A 16,775-nucleotide genomic window follows, 5' to 3' on the forward strand; every position below is an offset into this window, starting at 1 on the left:
ACAGGCACACAGAGACAGACACACACAGAAATGGATACACACATAGACAGACAGACAGACTGAGGCAGATGGACAGATGTGTACATTTGCATGTCTAACATAGACAATGCAGAGGACCTGAAAACCTCTTGGAGGCCAGCAAAGTACGGAAGATACCTGCGATGTCACCTGGCAGGCACCAACCCTGTCACTGGCTCCCTTGCCACTACAGTGGGCAGCTCATCCCTTCCCCCAGGAGATAACTGGCCACCATTGCTCCTTCCTGCCTTGGGGCCAAGGAGCCAGAGCTTGGTGTCCCCTTAGCTGAGTCATGGTTGCTACTGCCTCCAAAGCTGCTAGGTAGGATCTCAGGCAGGCATCATAATGTCTGCAGATGAAATGGGTCCCACCCACACCTGTTTGCATTTGTTGCCCATGGCCACCGGCTGTACAAAGATTATTACGCTCATAAGCATCTGTTTGCCCCACCCACCCCAGGACCAAATAGGAGAGCAGATCTGCTTCTCCTTATTAAAAGCAAACAAGCCCATTATTAAAAGCAAACAGGGCGGGGTTGCTTTGAAACAATTAACAAAATCTCTCCTGGCTCAGGGTCCTAAATTTACCCTGCTGTCCCAAACAACCGCACCACCCTAGATAAAAGATACCTTCCCCCAAGTGACCAAGCTGTGTCCTACTTCCTAGTGGCGTCACCGGCTGGGCAAGTCATTTACTCAGGGCCTGGGGTGAAACATGTAACCACCAGAATTTGAACTCAAGTCTGTTCAACTCCTAAACCTACACCTATTCCACTTTAGCATGCGGCTGTCATTAACACTGGCCTCAAATGCCCTTATTTCTATTGTTAATTTCAAAGGAAAACTAAAGAGCCAGGGGAAAATAGCCTGCCCTTAGTCTAGGTAAAGTCTCTTGAAATTGTAATCATTCTGCTAGGGTTCAGGGGGTCAAGAAAACAAACAAACAAACAAAACAAACAAACAAACAAACAAAAAAAAACCCCAAACACCCATACCGTTCTGTTAACTTAAACGTGTAACGTAGGTGAAGTTTACAGCCAGGGGCTGCTGTGTTGCCCGAACATGAGTGACTGAAGCCAGACTTCCAAGAGAGTGATGAACAGTCAGAGCCTGGATGACTGAAGACAGACTTCTAAGACAGTGACAAACAGTCTGAGCATAGATGGTTACTGTAGAATTTTACTTACTTGGGAGTCTTAAAGCTAGAAATACCTTTCAGGGGCACATTCTAAAATACATTAAACCATTTTTTTTAATGGTGATATTTGGCTGGGCCTGTGACATCTCCCTGTAATGCCAGCTGTATGGGAGGCTGAACCAGGAAGACTGTAAATACAAGGCCAGCTTCAGCTCCAGTGTGAGTTCAAGGCCAAACTGGTCAACTTAGTGAGACTGTCTCAAAATAAAAACAAAACAAAATTTACAAGCCAGGCTTGGGATATAGCTAGTTCAGCAGCTCACCTAAGCACGGAAGAGGCTTCCGATTCCTTCCCTAGTACCAACCCTGCAACAAAATTATCAGGCTGTTGAAAAAAATCAATTAATAATTTGGTATGAGTGGAAATGCCAATGTTACTGTACCTCCAGTGACTAGTAGGGGCTAAGAGGGCAGAGAGATCTCTTGATAGGACTGGAGTCAACTGTCACACCTTGTTTGACAATGGCTTCCATAGTAATTTCACAGTACAAAAGCCTTGTGAATTATATGCAATAAAAAAAAAAAATACTAAAAAATAGCCTGGCCATTCTCCAGAAGGTTACACATAGATTTTCCTATTTGACTCAACAACTCCGCTATAGACACAGATCCGAGAGAATTGAAAACACACATCTCTAGGTTCTGCAGCGATGGTCCAGTTGGTAAAGGGCCTGCCATGCACTTTCCCATGCTGGATCCTCATGGATCCAAGTTCACATCCCAGCACTCACAGAAAAATGTAGACGACTCTGTCTGTGAACTCTTAGTTCAGAGACGGATGGATTCCTAGAGCCTTGCCTGCCTGTCACCCAGGCTATCCAGTTTGTGAGCACTGGGTTCCATGAAGGATGTGTTCAAAAGATGAGGTGGAAAGTCATTTAGGGATGTCACCCAACATCATACTGAGGTCTCCACATGTACATGTATACATGTGCACATACACTCACATGCACACATATATTCTACACACATACACACACACACACACACACACACACACACACACACACACGAAGCACATCCACATGAAAGGCTATGTATGAGGGGCTGGAGAGTCGACTCCACAATTAACAGCACTAGCTGCTCTTGCAGAAGACCCAGGTTTGGATTCCCAGCACCGACATCATCTGTAGCCTTGGTTCCAGGGGTCCCAGTGACCTCTTCTGGCCTTGTGGGCATTTGCATGCATGCTGTACATAGGCAGGCAGGCAAACATACACACAGATAAATAAGAATAAAGTATACATCCGTTACTATAGCACGGATGAACTCTGAAAGCATTGTGCTAAGTGAACGCAGCCACACAGTGTATGATACATCTATCTAGTGTCTGAATAGGGGATCACAGAGACAGAAAGTAGAGTCATGGTTGCTTGGGTCTAGGGTTGGGGAGTTGGCTGGGATGTGATTACTAACTAGGCAGAGAGGATCAGGAAGGAGAGTTATGAACATGTTCTAAAGTTGGTAATGCTGTGGTTATACAATGCCGTGAATATGAAAAAAAAAAGTTGAATATTGGAATCTAAAAGGGTGGATTTTATAGGATGTGAATTATAAAACTTACACAAAAGAAAAATTAATTTATACAGAATAGGAGTTACTCAGACAGCTTATTGCATTGCTGTATTACATTTTCTTTGCATAGCTTCATTTCTCAGGAAATTCTTCCTTCTGGACCACAGCATCAGATGCCCAAGTGATTAAACCATTTACTGTGCAAACTGGAATGCATTTGAGAAGGCGAGGTGGGGAAAAGCTTGGGCAAATACCTTAGGGTTTGGCTGTTGTAGGGCTGTGAGGCCGGTGCTGCGGTTCTGGGGAAGGCTGCAGCTCAGGTAGCCACCTTCGGGTTCCATGCCTCCTGCCCCCTTGCTTTGCAGGCCTAGCATGGCGGGGGCTTCCTTTCACAGATGGCCCCTGGGACAGCATGGTCCCTTGGCTTCCTTAAACCTGCTCAGAGTCTTTGAAGTTGTCTATTTCTTAAACTTCCTCCATGACCCTGTTTGGGTCAGCCATCTGTTTCCTGTCGGTACCATCCTGACACCGAACTTCAAATAAGCATCCCGAGAGACACTTTGGAAGGAAGGGTGCAGTCACACAGTGACACAGCTAGATCCCTTCCGAAGAGCCATTGCACCAGCTGGCCCTGGTGTCAGTTACACCAAGTCCTGATGACAAAGTGTTCCACATGGTCTCGGGGGACCTTCTTCACGTTAACCTCAAGCTAGGAGCAAGACTGCGGAGCCCCGGGTAGCATGCACACTTTTCATTTTGTCATTGTAAATGTTCTGCTCCTACTTTGGTCATGCAGTGCAATTTATAACCTTCAGTATGCGGAAACATATTCATTTGGGTTTCCTTGTTCAGAATCAGCTGTACCCCCAGAAACTCACGAGTCACGTACTTCCTCATCTCTGGAAAATTCCCAGTCAAATTTTATTAGAATATTCACTACTATTATGTCTTAAGTCTCCTGTTTTCTATTTACTTCTGAATGCTTTCTTTCTAGTAGAAAAAGTTCTCTTTTTAGCTCTGTCTTACAATTCAGTGTATATGCTAAGCTCGATGTTTGCATTCTTTATTTCTAAACTTTCTGGTTGATTCCTTTTTCATAATGTGTGGTGGCTTGAAAGAAAATGGTCCCCAAAGGGAGTGGCAAGCTGGGTGGTGGTGGCGCATGCCTTTAGTCCCAGCACTCGGGAGGCAGAGGCAGGCGGATCTCTGTGAGTTCGAGACCAGCCTTGTCTACAAGAGTTACTTCCAGGACAGCCTCCAAAGCCACAGAGACACTCTGTCTTAGGGAAAAAAAAAAAAAAAAAAAAAAAAGAAAGAAAACAAAACAAAACAAAAACCTAAAAGAAAAAAGGGAGTGGCAGTATTAGAGGTGTGGCTTGGTTGGAGGAAGTGGGTCCCTGTGGGGACAAGCTTTGAGATCTCACATATGCACAAGCCACACCCAGTGTCTTAGTTCTCTTCCTGTAGCCTGTCAATCAAGATGCAGGACTCCAGCACTTGCCTGCCTGCACCCCACCATGTCCCCCCATGATGATGATGGACTAAATCTCTGAACTGTAAGACACCACATTAAACAGTTTACTTATGAGAGTTGCCATGGCCATACGGTTTCTTCACAGCAGCAGAGACCCTAAGACGTAATGCGTGTCTCTTTCTCATAGTATCTTAAACTTTTGCTTCCTTAGCAGGTGAACCACATTTCATTGCATGTATCTGTCACTTTTAGGACTTGGTCCTTGCCTGTGTGGGCCCTGGGAACTGAACTCAGGTTGCCAGGCCTGCTGACAAATGCCTTTATAGGACGGATAAGCCGTCTCACCAGCCCAGGGGAACCACTTTAAACCTCCGTCTTTCAAATTGTTCCTCTATTTCCAGGTCCCAAGGGCTTACTTTTTGCTTCTGTGTTTAATCATTTTTAATTGTGAACTCATTTCAGAGGGTTTTGCTGCAAAACTCTTAGGAGGACTTGAATGAGAGTGAATGCCTTTTCTTTCTTTCTTTTTTCTTTGTTTCTTCATTTTCTTTTCTTTTCTTTCTTTTTCTTTCTTTCTTTCTTTCTTTTTTTTTTTTTTTTTTTTTTTTTTTTTTTTTTTGAATGCCTTTTGTCTTAGTTTGGGTTTCTATTGCTGTGGGTAACAGAGCATGGGCTTGTGGGCCTGTAGGTGTTCATGATTCTTCAGCCTGACACTGATCGTTTCTGTTAGCTTTCTGCCTCAGTGACACATGCCAGGTTAAACACGTTAGAATGGGGCATTTCCTAGGCCACCATCCACAAAACACATGCAAAACATCTCTCGGGGTGAGTCATTATGAGAGATATTTTGAGCAGGTTTTTGATCATTTCATTTTCAAAACGGGTCTGTTTCTAACTCAAACCTCTTACATACTGGGGATGCTCCAGTTATCTAAGGGATTTTATGGCTGTTGGTTTATAAAGAATTCTGCTTGTAGGTTATCAAGATAAGCTTAGGTCAACTTATACGTGAGCCACAGTGACTAACTATGTAATCTTTGTTTTTATTTATTTGTTGTGTGTGAGTGTGTGTTTGTGTGTGTGGCAATGTCTAGGAGTTGGTTTTCTCTTCCACTATGTTGGATCTAGGCTTAGCAGCAAGTGACTTGACCCACTGAATTACTTTGCCAACCCATCAATCTAATCTTTAGTGAGTAGCCACTCTGTCAAGTACTAGTCCAAGGCATTCCATTCAGTGCTCACCCAATATTTCTCTTATCTTTATTTTACTTGTATCTTTCTGAGACTGGGACTTACTAATAGATATGGCTGTCCTGGAACTCACTACGTAGACCAAGCCCAAGTTTGGTTGTCGGAACCCTTGAGAAAGTTCTCAGGTGGAACAAGCTTTTAAGCCCAGTGCTGGGAAGGCAGGGGGAGGTGGATCCCTGGGGCTTACAGCCCAGCTAGATGGACCTACTTGGTGAGTGCCAGGCCAATGAAAGGCCCTGAGTCAAAAAAGGAGTTATGGGGCCGGAAAGACAGCATAATTAAGAGCGCTTGCAGAGGACCCAAATTTAGTTACCAGCACCCACATGGCAGTTTGCAACTTTTTGTTTGTTTTTTTCAGACAGGGCTTCTCTATGTAGCTTTGGAGCCTGTCGAAGAACTTGCTCTGTAGATCAGTAAATCGTGGTCAATAAGAATGTGGGATGGATGTTTATTTGGGGAGAAATCACTTATACCAGAAACAGATGACTGCCTCAGGTTCCTGTCCCGTGGATGCCTCCAGACACTCTCTGTCTTCAATCAGGAAGTAAGAGAGAGAGCTGGAATCAGGAATCCCAGCCCTAGTCCCCCCAGGTCACGCCCATACCTGTCCCCACACCCCCAATGGGCAGTCAGTGCAACAGGTGTGGAAGGGGTGGATATCTCACTACAACTCAGGCTGGCCTCAAACTCACAGAGATCTGCCTGCCTCTGTCTCCGTAACCCTAACCCTAACTTTAACCGGAGTGCTGGGATCAAAGGCATGTGCCACCACTGCCCTGCGAAGTCTGCAGTTTCTATAACTCCAGTTCCAGAGGGGCCCCGTGTTCTCTTCCTAATTTCAAGGGTACCAGGAGCTCGTGGCCCGCTGCTAAGTAAATTTCCAGGATTGGAACAGTCAGGGAAGCTCCTTAAAACAGGAAGATAAACAACTCCAAATGGCTTCAGGAAGTCCCAGAAACTGACAAGAATCACTAGACTCCTCCTAGGCAGAGCAAACAACAATAGCTATGAATAACTCTTTCTCTCTCTTTTTGAGACGGGGTTACTCTGTATTGCTTTGGAGGTTGTCCTAGAACTCTCTGTAGACCAGGCTGGCCTCAAACTCAGAGATCTGCCCTTGCCTCCCGAGTGATGGGATTAAAGGCGTGAGCCACCAATGCTGGGCCAGAATAACTATTGCAGACCAAAAGAGCTAAACTGTAAAGAAACCTCTCAGACAAGACAAGCTGCAGAGAGGATTCTAAGAGAAGACCAGCTGGCCTGAGGAAGCAGAAGCCAGCTGAGCAGCCTGAAGAGGCTCAGACCAACTGAGGTATGTGGGAAGGATGCTCTCCAAGTGCAGGGCTGCCTGCTGGCTGTGCGTATTCCCAGCTTTGTGAGCCCTCACCCTTGCTGGGTAGGCTTTGGTGATGCAGCTGCCTTTGAGCCATCTCTGCTCCTGTAACTAACCCCTCACGAGTATTCCTGTAAGTAACCCCAATAAAACTCACGGGCTTACCAAACTGGATTTAGGTTTGTCACAGGATCCTTATTTGGGGTGAGTGTAGACATGTGTGTACTGTGTCCGTCTTGGAAAAGTTGTGTCACATAGACACATATGCAGGCAAATGTTGACACTCTTAAAACAACTTCAGATAACTCAAGATGGATGGTACCTGGGGACCACACCTGAGGTTATCTGCGGGCCCCCACAAGCATGTGCACAGCTGGCACCTACATACACACAACAGGTGTGTGTGTGTGGGGGGGTAGTGCAAAAGCCAGCACAGGGGAGTGAGCTGTGAAGTGACAGAGCCAAACTCCAACCCAACTGTGTGTCACTTTTACACCTACTGTCTTTACCAGCTCACACAACTGCGTCTAATGCAAAGTCGCTCCACAGCGGTTTGCGCTCTGCCTTGAGTCCCAAGGCAATCTAGGAGGCCTCAAAAGACGACAACCTGAAGTAGCTTAATGCCACTCTAGGGCGTTTAAAGCATCCCCAAGCATGAAGTAAGGACCCCAGCGGAGTAGCCTAGCCTTAGGCGAATCTAATCAAGTGTAAATGGAATATCTTTACACCATGTAAACGGATCATCTTTACACCATTTTTGCAGCGTTCCTGTGAGCCTGGAATTATGTCAGAGTGAAAACTGAGAAGGACTGAGGATGGTCCCCGCACAGAAAGAGGTGCAGGAAGAGTAGGTTAGAATACCAACCTACAAGGGTTTCTGCAGAATGTTGGTAGCAAGACCCAGGGCAATGTGTTTAATGCCTTCCTATTTTTTGTGGAATAAACAATGACAAAATCCACCCCTTTTGTATATCATTATGAGGGCAGAATGAAATGTTCGTGAAAAGTAAAAAAAAAAAAAAAAAAAAAATCCAGAGCTTAGTTCCTAGTTCCCGAACAGCTTTGAGGAAGGCATGGGTATAGGTACTTCCTTTTTTTTTTTTTTTTCCTCCCTAAGACCTATCTCTAACTTTGAAGCCAGTCCTGGAACTTGCTCTGTAGACCTGACTGGCTTTGAACTCAGAGATCTGTCTGCTTCTGTCTCCTAAGTGCTAGAATTAAAGGTGTATGCCACCACAGCCTGGTTTAGGCACTTTTAAGGTTTCCCCAGATCAGGTTTCTTAACTTTACCACATATTAGAATAGCCTGGGCTGGGTGGTGGGGGTCAGGCCTTTAATCCCAGCACTTGGGAGGCAGAGGCAGGTGGATCTCTGTGAGTTCGAGGCCAGCCTGGTCTACAGTAGAGCGAGTTCCAGGACAGCCAGAGCTGCATAGCTACACAGAGAAACCCTGTCTTGGGGTGGGGGTGGGAATGGAAGGGTGGGAGTTGGGGAAGAATAACCTGGGAGGTTTTGAAAAGTCCTAAGAACAGGCCACAGCCACGGCCCAGACCAATTAAATCAGACTCCTAGCATGGTCTTGGGTGGCTTCAAATGCCCTCAGTAGCTTTCGATATAAAGCAGTTGGGGGATCAGCTGGGCCGACCTTTCTGGAGGGCCAGTGCCGAGGATCTCCCCTGGGAAGCAAACCCACGCATGTCGCAGGGTTAAGTATTAGGCATAGATGCCCATGCCAGTCCTTGGAATAGCTGGTGAGCAGACTCCAAGGAAACAGGCTGGCCCTACAGATCAAATACCCTAATGGCCAGAGGTCAAGAGTTAGAAGGGGCATCACATTCTGAAACATGTTTACTCCAGAGCAGAGAAAGGGTTGCAATTCCTCAGACTAGTTCCTTCTCTAAGGGGTCATTCCGTACAAGGGCCTGGGTTCAATTCCTAGCACTGAAAAAACAAAAACAAAACAAAACAAAAAACCAAAAACCAACAAAGTGTTGTCAGTAAAGCTTTTACCTTGCAGTCAGATCCTTAGAACACACAAGGAAAGTGTTAAAGTGTTATTGATGGGTTTGGAGTCCCAGCACCCAGGAGGGACAGACAGGCAGACAGGCTAGCCTGCTTAGTGTACTCAGAGAATCTGAGGCCTGTGAGACAGCATGTTTAAAAGAAAGTATATGGCCTGAAGAATGGTACCTGAGGTTGCCCTCTGCTGTCCATGTCCTTTCCCATTCTCCAAAGTCACCTGTGCACGCACAACACACCACCACCACCATCGCCACCACCAAAGGAGCAGACTCCATCTGTCCATTCAGGGCTTGAGGGGTGGGGGAGTTAGACAGATGCTCACAGTGTAGCCTGATCATTTCCCCATCTCCAACACCTCTCCAACCTAGGGCAGCTGGATTCCAATGTAAAACCGCCAACGGCTAGGTGAGGTAGTGTGTGTCTGCAATCCCAGCACTTGGGAGGCAGAGGCGGGTGAATTGTCGAGAGTTCTAGACTAGTGTGGGCTTTAGACTCTGAAGTTCAGAGTGAAATCCTATCTCAAACAACAAACATAAAACGTGGGGCTGGGGGTGTAACTCTCAGTCCATACAGTGTTTGCCTAGTTCCATGGTTGCGAAGCCTGCCCCCACCCCCAGCAGTCCATAAAACTGACGATTGTGCGGTGGAGGTGCGAATATGTAATCCCATCTGGGACAGTTTCAGCAGAGATCTTTCAAAGAGCTTCCTGGTGCATTGCGCTCAAGACAGGACAGCTAAGTTAGTACTCAACCTGGCTGAAGTCTAGGGGAAAAGGAGGCCACATACAGCAACAGCAAACACTTCAAGGTTGGACCAAGGTGGGTGGGTGGGGGCAGTTGAGGGGTTTTGTTTGGGTTAAGGCAGGGGCCTTTAACCATTGGGGTTTGTCAGAAAGCCAGGTTAGACTGCTTCCATCAGTAAAACAAGTGGCCTTCAATGAGATGTACTGCCTAAAGTGCAGAACACACAAGGTAGCAGTCAGTGGAGCAGCATGCCAACCCTGCAGGCAATGGGTGCTCCAGAGCCAGACCGACCGTGAGCCTTGGCCGGGCTCCTCCTTTTATTGAAGGTTTTCTGAGCGTTCACTTCCCATATATTAGATAATACTTTAAGGCTTAGGATAGCTCATCGGTTCTGGTTACCGATGAGGAAACTGAGCCCGGAGGGCTTAGGTACCTTACTCAAGGCCACAGGGTTCCCAAGTTGTAAACTGGAGCTTGAACCAGGCAGTCAGGCTCTCCAGGCATCTGGATCATTACAATACCGGTAATATTAACATCATAATAGTGGCAATTCAGGAGAACCAGCCACGTGACCACACTAATGCGGGCAAGGTGAGGATGAGATATTTACAACTGAATGTCCTTGGGGACCGGATGCGACAGGGTTGCCCTCTCCTGAAGTCGGGGACATTGGGTAAGGCAGCTGAGTTGAGCAGAGTGGCCTGAAGGGAAATGAAAACGTCAACGGTTTTGGTTAGGAGAGAGAGTTCCCTATGTCCTTCTAATCGGGCAGAGTTAAATTAGGACTTACTAAACAATCAACGGGATCACAGCATTTGACTCAAGAGTCTTTCGGCCAAGCTCGACACAGGCTCAATTTACTCGTTCTTCAAACGCTTCAGGGTCAAAGTTCAGTTAGGTGCCTAAGTTCACATGCAAGTTGCTCATTTGAGACTCTGGGGACCTCAGAGCGGGTGCTCCTGGAAGTGGAGCTAGGGACCCAATCACCAGGCCCCAACCACCTCAGTCTTCGGCACCCTGCATTAAACCTCTCAAGGGGGGCTTTCTGCAGTTATGGCAACATTGGCTTGAAAACCATCAACATTCAAGCCACACACAGCCAGCGATGTGTGCAGACAGACAGATCAGGAGGCGATAGGAAGGAACCCTGATGCACTTTGCATTTATTCTGCCACAGCAGATCAATCCAGCAGCCTGCAACTTTATCGAACTGGGCATCCCACTGCAGGATACTCTCCCCGAACGAACTCTCCTTATTTTAGTGGCTGGCTTCCTGCAACCGTGACTCGGCGTTGCAGTCCTGACATCACCGAAGAGGCCTCTCCTCCTAAGGCGGCAGCAGCAGATTTCCCGCCCCGCTGGGCGCACCAGGTGCGGGACTCGGGACTCAAAGTGCCGACCTTGCAGGTTCTCCGAGGGGCGGGGCCTGCTTCCCGGCTCCCTAGCAGCCATTGTGGGCGGATGGGCGCTGACTCGCCCTCCCCACGCTGAGATCCCAACCCGAGGCGCTCGGAGCGTCCGGGAGACGCACACCGGGCTCGCCCACCCTCCGGCCAGCTCCTCCCTGCAGCAGGCGCCCCACACGGCTCCCGGCCGGCGCGCGCTCCCAGCTCCGCCCTCGGGCGGCGCACGCACGGGCCTCGGGCACGCGCCTCCGCCGCGCTCGACTGGCGGCTGCGAGCGCGCGTGCGCCCCGCGAACGTCCCCGGGAGCTCCGCCAGAGCGAGCGCGGGGCCGGGCGCGCAGGAGTGAAAAGGAGGCGGCGGCCGCGTCTGCGAGCAACAGATCCGGGCGTCACGAGCTGACCTCGTCTGCAGCTGGCCCATTTCGTTTTCTCTTTTCTTTATTTTTGAATTTCGGAAACAAATTACATTTGGAATTTTTTTTTTTTTTAAATGGCGCTGGCCCGGAGTCAGCGGGCCGTTTTCTTTGCACCAAGATGGGCTTTGCCGTCTCCGTGGTGGGCACCCGTGGTGGCTTGATTGTCAGTCTTCTCCGGGCATTTTTGAGGCCAGGAGCCGAGCGCTGCACGTAGGCGACTCGCTCTCCGGAGCGGCTGGGCGTTTCGGATTGGGACTTGGGGGCCAGAGCGCAGTGTGGATCGCGAGCACCGCGTGCTCCCTGCAAAGCCGGCGGCGAGCCGGAGGCGGGTCGCTCCCAGGGTGAAACCACTCCCGGGCTGTGCGAGCCCGGCCCCGTGCGCAGTGCAGCGGCCCCGAGAGCCTGTCCTGTCCCCGCCGCGCCGGGAAAATGGAGGCTGTGATCGAGAAGGAATGCAGCGCGCTTGGAGGCCTCTTCCAGACCATCATCAGCGACATGAAGGTAGGACGCCGGGGGGAGCGGCTGCTCTAACCTCGCCGCGGGGCTTCCCCTCCACCGCCTGGCCCATGCCTGCACCGTGGCCGCCGGCCACCTGCGGGAGCTTGGGCAACCCGGTGTCACCTGCTTCCCCGCCGCGCTGCTCCGGCTGTGCTGGGTCTCTGGGCAGGCGACTTCCCGGGGGCTGGGGTCGGAGGGTGGGGGAGTCTGATGCCCCTTGCCCACCCCTGCCTGCGTTCATTATCCCAGGGGGCGACACCATCTTGTTCCTTTGGGAGCCCAGGGCCCTAATTCCAAGTTTCCCATTGTCTGCCCCTGGACTGAGTGTCTGCGACCCGTGGAGGCTGGACGCCCGGGCGGACACCTGACTCCCAGGCTTCGGGGTGGGGTGCTTGGCGCGGTGGTGGATCGGGAGTGGGGGGGGGCTGCCTGGCTGCAGGAAGGAGTCTCCTGGCCTGGGAGATTGGGTGGCAGGCTCCTTACAAGCTTGGCTTTCAGGTCTACCTGGAGTAGGGGAATCTGAACAAATTAGTTATTAATTAGTCTGTTGCAGAGCTGCCGAGGGTGTGCCGTGCCTTCCCCGCACCCTCCCCCGGGCCATGGTGCAGAAGTTCCCAGGGCAGTGTTTGAGGGACCCCGAAGCTGAGAGGCTCACAGCGGGAAGGCAAGGCTGAGGTTTCCCAAACAACTACACCCGGCTCCCTCAAACACACACCCACACCCCACTCTTCTCTGGGCAGGATTGTGTGTGCGTGCGCGAGTGTGTTGGGGGCGGGGAACAACACCCTTGCTTTTTTCCTGCAAAGGGTGGGACCGGAGATAACCCGATCCTCGAATGTGGGTTTTCTGGTGCACCGAGGACTTGGGTTACTCACAATAATAAATAGAGCCTGCTCCGGGAGGTGGGAATTGGGGGCAATAGGGGCATTTTTTTTTCCAAGTATATTTAGGGAGCTTCTCTTTGGCTCTAGGCCAGCCCCAGTCTGCCTCAACAGATCCGGGGAGGTGGTGTTTAATTAAAAGCTCGGCTTCCAAAAGAGTGGGCAGGTTTGGAAAGCTGTGCTGGCGAGTGGGTGTGGACAGCCCCTCTTCAGCCGCTGCCTGGCGCCTGGGGAAGCTTTTGTCTGATGAAGTGTAAGGTTTGGAGAGGCCTTGGGCCTCCGACATGGACTTTGGGTAGGAATGCTCAGCTGTCATGCCTTCCTCCTCCTTTTAGAACCAACTGCCACCTCACCCAGGGTGAACTTTGCCAAGGTGCCTGTCTTGCTCATGTCGTCTGTTTTGCAAGCCTACCAAGCTCGTGCCTTTTGTCAGAAATCCGTGGAGCCTAATCTGTAGCCAGAGCCCGCTCGCCCAGGAATGCCTCTAATCCAGTCGCTTGGAATTAGGTGGATCAGTCTTTTCAAAGGCAGCCTTTTCATTCTTTTGCCCTCAATCCACACTGAATTATTGAAGTGTTCCTTTGGACAGGGATTGGTGCCCCTCCTGGAACGCTGGTATTTATTGATGACTTCAATCCCACCCACCTTACTACCGGCAAAACAAGATTTGGTTTGAGACACACACACAGTTGTGAGGAGGAGGTATTTGAGAAGGGCTGGTAAAGCTGCTTGTGTGTTTTTGGAGGAGATAATGATGTTTCCAGTCCCTGAATAGAAACAAGGAATCCAGGGATCTAAACTGATTACCGACTTCAGTCCCTGAGTAATCACACCTGGGGTTGTTGTCTCTGTCTTTTTTTTTTTAAACCTAGACTCAGGGTTCAGTTTTTTCCACTAGGTGTTTTGAACCTAAAGCCCTTCAGAAGGTACTCCTTCCCCAAGGATGAGTCTGCCACCTTCCACCTGCCATCTGGCTGCCGGGAGTGGGCTCTGCCTAGACATTTGTAGGTGCTTAAGGTGGCTTCCCCGAGACTTCAGTGGATAAACCTCTTATGCTCTGCTTCCTGAGTGACTCTGGTTTCTTTCTCTTGGTGTTTGATAGATTTGTTCGCTATCCTATGGGTAAACATTCATTTTTTCCCCACCATAGCATTTTAAATCCAGATACAGTGGGAGAGTACATTGTGCTTTGGGTTCTGAAGGATTTTAGGCTCTGGGGGGCATAGAGGGGTCGGTAATGGCGTGCAGGTTGTCTGATTTCTTCCTGAGGTTGTTTGTGTGTAAGGGAACTGCTACATATTCTCATTGAGCGTTCTTTAGGAGACTACTTTATGGGTTGGGCAGCAATGGCTCTTCAAAAGTGACAAGATTAAGTTGGGCTCTATAGGTTAAGCAGCATGTGATATATGGACGTGTGGTGTTGTCAGCAAGGAAGTCGGCTTTTAGTGTCAGCTGGCATCCTGTCCCAACGACCTTGTCTCTTCTCATCTTTAAAGTCATGACCAGCTCATCCCATGTGTGGGCCCTTTTTGTTTGCTGTCCGAGAGAAGCCATTTGGATTGTCTTCTTGGTACCATTTTTAGTTGTTAAGGGATGTTGAACTGGGATGAGAAAAGGGCCAAGAATGTGGTTTTCTGAAAGCATTTGGGATTTCACAATGTACAGCAGCTCAGGAAGGGAGTCAGTTTCCTCTTCAGAGGGAATAAAAGGATAACAAAGTGGGGTGATTCCCGAGCCCGCTGCCGCCACCACCCATCTGAGAGTGAAGAGCCTCAAGACACAGAAAAGCCAGGGCGGGTTCCCTGCAGTCTGCTGAGATTCTCCACTGGACTGAGTCCTGGGCTGCGAGGAATCCTGTTTATCCTTTTCCAGGGTCCAGGGCGAAGAAGAGAATCCTCACTTCGCTTCCATTGGGATCAGGCTCCAGGGAAAGCAGGCAGCAGCTGCTAAAAAACTTATCAATCCCTTGATGAGAGGAAGCTTCTGTTTTTCCTTTCCTTCTACCCGCTGCGGTGGTGGCCACTAATGAATGGCGGTGTGCAAAATCACTTACAGGCTGTCTTCCCTGGAATCTGCATAAATCACCCCAAAAGCTGCCTGGTGTGCCTTAGTCCCAAAAGGAAAGGGGACTGAGCTTCTAGGGGCTGAGGTTGGGTTATGTGACTACTGACTGTCAAGGAGGTCCCAGAACCTTTTTTTTTTTTTTTTTTTTTTTTAATTTCTATCCAAGATCTGGGCAGAATTGGCTCTCAGTAGGAGAAACAAATTAGTGTTGTTTGTTTTGAATCATTAAACCAGAATTTGACCGTGTTGCTGTAGTTGCTAAGTCCCAGAGACTTTGCTAGTCAAATTTAAGAGTATCTCACCCCGGGGATAGCGGTCTTCTTTTAATAATTAACTTTTATTTTTTTAAAAAAGTTGGATGCTAGAAGCAAATATTTCCTTGTCCTTGTTGCTCAAGCATCCGGATTCTAGAAGCTGAGTTGGCCCTGTTGCCGGGAGACCTTTGCCCTGGGTTCAGGGTTATGTAATATGGCTGGGCTTTAAAAAAAAAAAAAAAAAAACCCACCCAACTGCACCTGAGTGCGCCCTTCCACGTGTGGATTTAGACAGGGGTGTCCTGTTACAGACACCTGTGCTGAGCAGAATAGCGGCCTTGTTCCGTTCCTCCCGACTGCCCCCACCTCCGCTTGCCACCAGAAGCCTCTGTCTGAGGTCCTGTCTAAAATTAGAGCTGCTAAGGGGACATCTTGAATTCCAGGGGATCTTTCTGTGGTTCCGAGGCACATGGGGATATTTGTCCTCACTCAGGGTGGTGACAGTGTGCTCAGCGGAGACTTCAGGTGGCCCCTTTAGCTGCTGGGGGTTCCTGTAGTAAGAGGGGTTCACTTCCTAGGTCTTCATTGAGGCCTCCTCTGTAGAAGGCCTTTTTCTAGGCCCTTGCTCCTTCTGCCGATTGAGTATGGCCACGAGGACGAGGACGGTCTGCAGTTTGGTCAGGGCCAGGGCCTTTTTGGACTTTCTCTACTGCAGAATAAAATGCTTTTCTGTAATCAGATGACGAGAAACCCAGCCAGGCAACCAGGTCCTGGGGAGGGGAGTGGACACTCTGAGTAGCTGGAGGCTGACAGCTGTACAAAGGCAGGATGAACAGAGCCCTGTAGAGGACAGACGGGCCCCATGTTGGCTTTTCTCTTGGCAAATGGTTGTTTGGCCAGGGTTTTATGCAGCTTCCTCGTTTGGGGCCTGTGGGAGAAGAAGGTAAAGTTGTCATAAAACTGGCAGAGGGAGCTGCCCAGAGAGGGTGCCTCCTTTTGGAGCTTAGGGTCTCTTCTATGGGGAGCAGTCTTCTGGGAGTTCTGGGGATGTGCATCTTGTCTTCCTTTGGAAATGTGTGGGGCTTACCTTAGGATTTCTGTGGGAAAACCCCTTATGTATTCTATTCGATATAATTGCTTACCACTTGTTGCTTGATCTCCTGAAACCTTTGTGCTTGGAGTTCCGTAATTCATACATGCCCAAGTACAGGAGGAGGCTATTTCTAGGTCCTAGCTTGCATGGAAGGAAGGCTGAATTCAGCTCTGGCTTGGTTCAGCAATGGCTGTATTCTCTAATGTGGTGTCTCCTCATCAGCTGTGTCGGACCGCCAAACACAGCCTCATCCGGTCTGTTTGTACCCCACATGAGCAGTTGACACTTCCAGTAGAGGCAGGGTGTGCCTTCCACAGGCCCCATCTCCCCAGCTGACTGACTGCCTTCTTGCCCTTTGACCTCTTCTATCTTATCTAGGGCTGTAAAGAAGAAATGGAAAAAGCAAAATTAATACCCATCAGTTTGGTTTCTAAAATGCTTGGAAGGTGAAAGGGTTGAAACTATTGATCCATTAGACGCTTTATCGTCTGTATCTGAGCTGTTTCCATCTTTGCAGGGTTGGGTGAGAGCTGGCAGGGTTCCTTCTGTGATGAGAGCGTTTAGAGGCTTCCATTGGGAAATGGAAAGATGAGCTCATTTTGAGTTCCCCA

General features: G+C 49.2%; 1 protein-coding gene across 7 annotated transcripts in view; it reads left to right on the forward strand.

Moving 5' to 3' along the window:
* Nucleotides 1–11,223: 11,223 nt before the first annotated feature.
* The window catches only part of Mtss1 (MTSS I-BAR domain containing 1), a 125,008-nt gene continuing 119,456 nt past the window's right edge, over nt 11,224–16,775 (forward strand). For 2 of the 7 annotated variants that reach the window (XM_051202634.1, XM_051202636.1), the window contains exon 1: nt 11,225–11,875. In XM_051202634.1, the coding sequence (XP_051058591.1) occupies nt 11,804–11,875 (72 nt within the window). In that variant the 5' untranslated portion in view covers nt 11,225–11,803. Of the gene's footprint in view, nt 11,876–16,775 lie in introns of all 7 variants that reach the window. The other 5 variants (XM_051202635.1, XM_051202630.1, XM_051202633.1 and 2 more) reach the window with 4 other exon arrangements.

The sequence above is a fragment of the Phodopus roborovskii genome, unplaced genomic scaffold (genome assembly GCF_943737965.1).
Source record: "Phodopus roborovskii unplaced genomic scaffold, PHOROB, whole genome shotgun sequence".
In the NCBI taxonomy this organism is placed as follows: domain Eukaryota; kingdom Metazoa; phylum Chordata; class Mammalia; order Rodentia; family Cricetidae; genus Phodopus; species Phodopus roborovskii.